Raw genomic sequence first — 7,164 nt, 5'->3', positions numbered from 1 at the left:
AAAAAAGACACTCGTCAGAAAACTATTGCACAAACAATGTCAGAGGGTCTGAGTACTCTCCCTCTGAAAGTCGTCCACGACCACCAAGTGAAGAACCTTGGCAGTTCTTGATGCTGGAATTTCATCTGCAGGAGCCATGACAATGGCCCCCAGGGTCTCACTTGTGCTTCTCCAGTGACAGGGAGTTCATTATTTTTGGAGATAGCTTATCCCTTTTGGGGTAACACTTATCTTCAGTAAAGTTTGTGTGTGTGTGATGAGTTGCCTCTTTTCATTAGCAGCGTCTTCTATCTTCCCTAGCTTTCACTCAGAAGTCTCACATTTGTCCTCTGGCTAAGCTCTCTTGTTTTGCTGAAGTAGAGAGACAACAGCTGCTACAGGAAGGCAGGAGAAGCTGTGGGGCGGCCAATGAAGAGGACCTATTCCTCTTGGGATTTGAGATTTTCAGGGAGCAGATTCTTGGCTAGATCCTGGTGATTCGTATTGATGTCACCTCATCCCTTTGCCCGCTTAGGGATCACCTCCATTCATCCAGGACAAAATGCCAAACCTGAATGTCTATTTCACTTCAGTGTCACCATATAGACCCTCTTTGAATGGCTGACCCCCAAGCCTGGAAGATGACCCTTTTCAACACGAGTCAGGTAGAGCTTGCAGATACCAGAAGCATCAAATAAATGATCGTTTGAATTTGTTTAGCCCGGTGCTCTTGCTTTGCCCAGGATCTGGTGGGCACTTGGGGGAGAATTTCTCTATGAAATTCATGCCATCACTTATTCTTTCAACATCTGCCAAACACTGACCACACAGTGGTAAATGGGCCTCTAACCCAGCCTCAGATCTGTCACCTAGCAATCTGCAGCCTTCTTAGACCTGTTTTTATTCTGGGTTCATCCTACCACTCACGGTCGAATACATTGTAAGGCCTTTCTGAGCAAAGTAGGTTGGGGAGTGTGGCTTTTCTTTGCCTTAAACTTCAAGGGAAGCCTCTCTCTTTTTTTTTTTTCTTCATTTAAAAAAATTTTTTATTAGCGACCTCTCCTTCTTCTAATAGTTGAAGTTGGATGTCCATGATCCCTGTGTCTGCATCCACTTTGGGATGTAATAGATTTAATTCAAGCCAAGCCCTCTTTTCTCCATCTGGAAGAACCCTCATTTTGTAGCTCTGTCATCTCACTGTCCCTTTGATCACATTAGTCATCTGTACTTGCTTGACAAATATAGCCAGGTTTGAATGCAAACGCCCTAGGTGTTTCCACTCACCTTTCATCCTGAGGCTTCTGGAAAAAGGGAACACATGGGCCTGAGAGTATCCCACAGGGAGCGGGGGGAAATAGCATGGTTTTACCAATCCTGTAGGAAGACAGGGCTGACTGGCGGTTTGTCATCGAATGGAGGCCCATGGGCCTGGCAGAGTCCCAGTCAGGTATTCATGCATCTATGCCACAAATATTTATCAAGCTCCTAAGATGCATAGGGTTCCGGGCTTTACGTTGCAGATGCAGCACTCAGTAACAGCAGGCAGATCCTTGCCCTCCTGGAGTCTCTATTATAGTAGGGGAGACAGAAGACAAATAAACACACCCATGAATAATAACATGTTGTGATATGTGATATGAGAGCTAATTACAGATATGTCAAGGGGAACCCAATTCAGACAGAGGAGGTGACCCTTCAGCTGAGACTTGTGGAGGGAAGGGTGTTCCAGGCAGAGAGAACAGCATATGCAAGGGCCCTGTGGCTGGAAGGAGCTTGGATTTTTTGAGAAACCCAGAGGCCAGTGCAGCTAGTAGTAGAGACCAAGGGGGAAGAGATACTTCAAGAGCTGCGATGCAAATGCCTACAGGGTTCAGCGGGTTTCATGAACAAGTGAAGTGAGCCAGGTCTGAGATAAGAGGGAGCGGTGGGGACTGTGGCAACTTGGCAAACATGTGCCCCATGTAAAGGAGGAAGCGCTGCTCAGCCCCAGCCAGCCTGACACATGTGGAGGTGGAATCTGGGGGTCCAGTATGGTCAGGCCTTTGGTTTTTCAAGAGAATCCTCAAATCTAGACTTTGGCACAAAATCTCCTATTAAAAAAACCAACACAGAGATCCTGACAACACGTATTTGAGGGCCCAATGCAGCCTGCCTGGGCGTTACCTCTTTGCAGCCCCTGAGCTGGTGTAAATCCACAGCAGGAAATGAAGGAACTGTAGAGCAGGGACTGTCCCCTTATTCATGTAGGTAAACTGAGGCCAGCGTACTCTCAGCTTCCAGCTCGTGCTCCATCAGGTTGTTTCCTGAGGAATGAACAGACTTTTAGGCTGACTTCTTCTTGATCCCAGGCAAACTTTTCACTGTGGGGCTCAGTTTCCTAATTTGCAATGGTGAAGACTGAGGCCAAGGTTGGGGGCTGCCTGGGGCCACAGTGTATGGGATAATTCGGGTTTGAAAATGACTTTGAGGCTCCCGGGAGTGAAGTACCCAGCAAAGTTCAAAGACAATTTTCGAAAGGCTTGTTCCTAAACGTGCCATCACTGTATATGTGTCACTCCCTCCCCTCCCTCTCTCCGGGGGGCCTTCCCATGCTGTGGGATTCCAGGGAGACCCCAGTCCCTTTAGGTGTCCCCCACCAGCCTGTCCTTGCCTTCCCTCCCTTCTGTTCCCCTTTCCTTCNCTGAAGTTTAGTCTAAATAACCAAATCAGGGCAGCTAAAATGCCCTTGGTGTCCTGGCCTTGAGGATTTTCTTTAGATCAGCATAGACCTCCTAGCTGTTCATGGCTGACTCAATGCTAAACAGCACCGTTAACACAGCGAGGCATTCTGGGCCATGACTATGCCAGGAGAGCCTGGCGAAGATTGGGTTACCCAGGGAGCAGACCCTGTACAAATGGTTTCTTTGGGTGGGGGCCCCAGGAAGCACTGGTAGGAGAATGGAGAAGTAAGGTAGGGAAGGAAGGAAGCCAATAAGGAGCAGGTAAGTGAGCAGGCTACCACCGTGAGCTATAGGGGCTCAGTGATGCCGGGGACTTCTGCAGGATGGTGTGGAACGTATCTCAGATTTGTCCCACTGTGAGGTAAAGATGCTGGGGGTCTTTATTCATTAACTACTATTTGTCATTGGTTAAGGGCTGCTCCCAGTGGCCTTGACTTTGCAGCCCTCCCAGTCTACCCTGTGCTTGTGTCAAGAAAGCTCAGGCAGCAGGAGAAAGCCCTCAGGGAGATCCCTGCAGTTAGAGGCATGAGGCAAAGGGATGTAGGTTAGTAATGACTGAAGCAACGGAGTCAGCCCTTCTTGGTCCTTCTGGGTTAGGGTACAACAGTGCTCTGACCACCAGACAGCCACGAGTGAAAACTTTATTGCTCCATGCACTTTACATGAATGTCACCAACACCTCATTTGGGCAAATATATAAAAAGCACAATCATTCCAACTTCTCAGCTAATGCACTGTACAGACGGCACTCCCCAGGTCTCACCCCCAGCACAACGAGTGCATTTCAGTGGCAGCAGCTGCACTTGTTTGAGTCTCCTTTGCAGATGCAGCCCTGGGCACACTTGGCACAGCCTGGGGGACAGCAGGAGCAGCAGCCTGAAAGGGTCAGGAAATGGACAGATCAGCTTTGGGTCAACACTGGCTTCTTACCACTTCCCCTCCCAACACTTAGAGGAAGTAGGAAAAGAAGAGCCTGCCACAGGCTTCAATCCCTAGTCACAAAAACCCTGGGACAGGAAGTTGTGGGATGTTAGAGCTGGGAGGGATCCCAGGGGTCATGCCGAGTCCATTAGAGGCCCAGAGAGGAGAAGGGGTTTGCCCAACGTTGTTGGGCAGTGGCAGAACCAAAACCCAGGGCTCATGACTCCAGACCAGGGCTCTCTCCCCTTCACCACTGGGCAGGCTGGAACCGCCCCTCAGTCCTATTCCTTCTCCAAACACCTGAAACACTGTGGGTGCCCTCATCCCCAGGAGGGCAGCAGCCCTGGGGAGCCCAGCTTTCATTTCAGATCCCTCCCAAAGGGGTAAAAGTTATCCAGACCCCCTCCATACCCCCATGGCCGGAGGGTTGAGGATAGAGGGAATAGGCTTTCCTAGCTCCTAGCCCGTGGTGCCCCGGCCACCCTACTCACTTTTCCGACATGTTTTACAGTTACAAGTTGTGCATTTGCAGTCATCTCCACAGATGCAGATCCCTCCTGGAAGAGAGGACAGAGCCACACATGTGAGGACTGAGTTGGAGCGGGGAACATGAGGTGTGCTGCAGACCTTCCCAGGGGCAAGGTTTCTGGGCTGTCCTCGGGCAGTGGCTGGACAAGAGGGTGAAGCTGCTACTGAACATCACCCCGAGTGGCGAGGACCATCCAGTGGTTCCCAGTCCCAGTCCACACTCAGAAACGGGGGTGGCTGCCTCTAAGCCCCAGCACCCTTGTTTAAATGTAGATTCCTGGGACCGACCTTTGAGATGTTCTGATTCATAGATCTGTGTGGAAAAAGGGAGTCCACATTTCTCAAAAGCAGCCCAGATGATTCGGATGTACAATCAGGTTTGAGAACCACTAGACTAAGCCAACTCCACCAAGCCCAAAGTCCTCCAGGGACTGTCGAAGCTTTTCGTACCCTCCTTACCTCTTTCAGGTACCAGGCAAGGTGGAAACCCTGAATCGGTAGGAGGAAGAGCAGAGGACATAAAGAAGCCCAAAATGAGAGCCATGGCCACTGCTTGTTTCAATATCATAAAAACCATCTACACTTAAAAAAAAAAAAGTACCCCACCTAGCATTTTGAATTTCAAGATGCTGGAAGCTTTGGTCTCTTTGGCAAGTTTTTGGTACAGACATGTCCTGTTAAGGACCAGGGAGGCTTGCGGGACTACTTCATATCACGTCTCAAGGCCATGAAGCTCAGGATGACTCTGAACCCTGGTCCCTCTCCTCCTGCCCAGCATGCTTCTGTGGAATTACGCGGCTTCAGAGACTTGGGAGTCCACATACGCTTCGAATGACTCCCCCAACACCTGCAAGTACTTTATGATTCTACCACTTTCACAGCAACCCTGGCAAGCAGGGATTCGTAATCTAGTTTTTGAATGAGGAAGCTGAGGCCCGGACGTAATAAATGTCAGAAGTGATGGCAGCAACGGACCAAAACCAGGTTGCCAGGTTCTGGGCCAGAGGTCTTCCCTTGCCATGGCGGCTGACCCTAGGGGCCGCAGTCGTTCAGGAGCCTGGCTATCGATTCCAGCAAATCGGGCTGGTAGCCAACCCGTGGGAGAGTGGGAGCTGCCCCGGAGGTCTCCTGTCTGAGAAAAACACCATTGGTGGCTCCTAACTGCAGGAGGAGGGGCATTAATCAGAGTCCAGCAGGCTCCCTGTAGGAAGCTGGTGCAAAGTCCCAAAGCCCAAGGGTAGGCATCCTTACTTACCAGACATGCAGGAGCACTCCCGGGGGTCCATGGTCTAGGTGTCCCAGAGGCTCCGGTGCTGTCACGGCTGGAGAAGGGAGGCTGAGTGAGCAGCCACCGGAGGCTGCATATTTATAGCCGGGTAGGTGTAGGTGTGGGCTCTCCCTCCCTCTCCCTGGGGCTAGACGCCTTGCACACGGCCCCGCCGGACACCATGGGCTGGGGGTTACAGAGCAGGCAGAAGGAGAGCAGAGGAGAGTGAGAGCAGTAGTCATTCAGGTGGCTTTTCATTACATGGCTGCACCCACCCATCTGCCCACATGCCAAGGTGTCAGGGAGCCAGGCTCAGGCTCATTGGCACTCGCAGTGCCCAGACTGGCAGCTACAGTCATTATCTGGCCTTCCCGCCCTATGCATTCTATTATCTGCTATTTCTGTTCCCTCCTTCACAGGGGCTACTCCCACCCTGGCTCAGGCCTCATTCTGTCTCCCCTGGATGACTGACTGTGAGAGCCCTTGCCGTGGGCAGGAGGGAGCCCTATCCTAGGTTCTGGGCTTTAGAAGGTCCCACTCAGGCCCTCTCCTGGATGTGACTCGCAGCCCCCATGGGTGAGAAGGCCAAAAGTCGGGGTGTGTGTCCACCTAGAGCCTGCAACCTCTCCTTCTAGACCACACATGGAGCACCCAATGATTCAGGAATGTTCTGTCACCCCAAGCCTACTTGCTTCCAAGGGTTTGCTTAATCTTCCTCCCCAGGCTCCCAAGGGCGGATGTTTAGCCAATACGTGTCCCTCTAGGCTTGAGGGGTGGCTGAGGGTGGCTGTTTGCTGGGGTGCGAACAGAGTTTGGATATGTGGGCTGGCTGCCCACAGGTATGTGTGTGAGGCCTCTCACAGTGAGGGAAAGAGCTAGGGGTGGGCAGAGAAGGGCCACAGACTGAGGGTTAGGGTCACTGGGCAGAGCTCCCGGCGCCTCCGAGTTCCAATGTCAGGATTTGAGAATGATACGTTTGAACTTGGACCTCCAGGTTGCTGTGAAGTTCTCTGTCTAGGTAGGAGGATAGAACATATTTTATTTGTTAATTTGATTTATAACTTCGAAATATTTTAGCCAGGTGGTGTGTGGACCCCATTTGTACTCTTGCTCTGCCCCCCTAAACATTAGAGGGCCTGGAAGAGCCTCCTGTGCCCCCCACTTCATTCTCTACACTGCCCTGGAGATACATCACTAAAAACAGCACTGGCCGTGTTACTGTCTTGCTCTAAACCTTCAGTGGCTCCCTGCGTCTGTTGCATGAAGCCCAAACATCCTACCCTTGCATTTCAAGCTCAACTTACCATTGCAAACTCATTGCCCACTACTCCTTTCTACTCGCTCCACCCAAAACCTAAGGTTTCCAGCGTCCCCTGTTCTTGCCGTGAATTTTCTCACTTCCAGCCCTTTGCTCCTGTCAAGGGTTCATACTCTCCCTGTCACCCTAAGTCCAAATAAATGCCCCCCCCCCATTTACCAACACATGAACTCAAATGCCATTTCTTGGGTGGTGGAAGCAAGAGGGAACTTGGGGGAGATGTAACCACGTTCTTTGAGAGAGGCAGCTGACTACTTCTCAGTCTTATGCAAAGTGCCCTCCAGATGATACAGCACCAGGCTTCCCCCACAAGCTGCCATCCTCACCCACTCTCCACAGACATCCTGGAGTGGCCACTGAGTACACTTCCGCCAGGAAGCTGCTGAGATCGTTTCCTCTCGGCTGGAAGAAAGCTCTCCCGCTGTGGCCCC

The 7,164-nt window shown here is 51.3% G+C and overlaps 1 protein-coding gene across 1 annotated transcript; it reads right to left on the bottom strand.

The window, feature by feature from the left end:
• Window positions 1–3,477: 3,477 nt before the first annotated feature.
• On the bottom strand, window positions 3,478–5,508 carry MT4 (metallothionein 4). The gene is made up of 3 exons (XM_019666808.1): window positions 5,404–5,508; window positions 4,112–4,177; window positions 3,478–3,575 (listed from the first exon to the last, which is right to left on the bottom strand). Exons 1-3 carry the CDS (start codon window positions 5,432–5,434, stop codon window positions 3,484–3,486), a joined length of 189 nt encoding a protein of 62 aa, XP_019522353.1. The 5' UTR covers window positions 5,435–5,508; the 3' UTR covers window positions 3,478–3,483.
• Between the last annotated feature and the right edge of the window lie 1,656 nt (window positions 5,509–7,164).

Source organism: Hipposideros armiger, unplaced genomic scaffold (assembly GCF_001890085.2).
Source record: "Hipposideros armiger isolate ML-2016 unplaced genomic scaffold, ASM189008v1 scaffold_479, whole genome shotgun sequence".
Lineage (NCBI taxonomy): Eukaryota > Metazoa > Chordata > Mammalia > Chiroptera > Hipposideridae > Hipposideros > Hipposideros armiger.
The sequence above is the reverse complement of the archived record's forward strand: the minus strand, read 5'-3'. Positions and strand labels throughout refer to the sequence as shown.

What these genes read in the sequence shown, in the direction of transcription:
- MT4 (XM_019666808.1), bottom strand. Translation starts at nt 5,434, where the DNA reads ATGGACCCCCGGGAGTGCTCCTGCATGTCTG. An exon ending in GGAGTGCTCCTGCATGTCTG is followed by an intron (nt 4,178 to 5,403) that starts GTAAGTAAGGAT and finishes CCTCTCTTCCAG; the next exon opens with GAGGGATCTGCATCTGTGGA. An exon ending in CTGTAAAACATGTCGGAAAA is followed by an intron (nt 3,576 to 4,111) that starts GTGAGTAGGGTG and finishes TGACCCTTTCAG; the next exon opens with GCTGCTGCTCCTGCTGTCCC.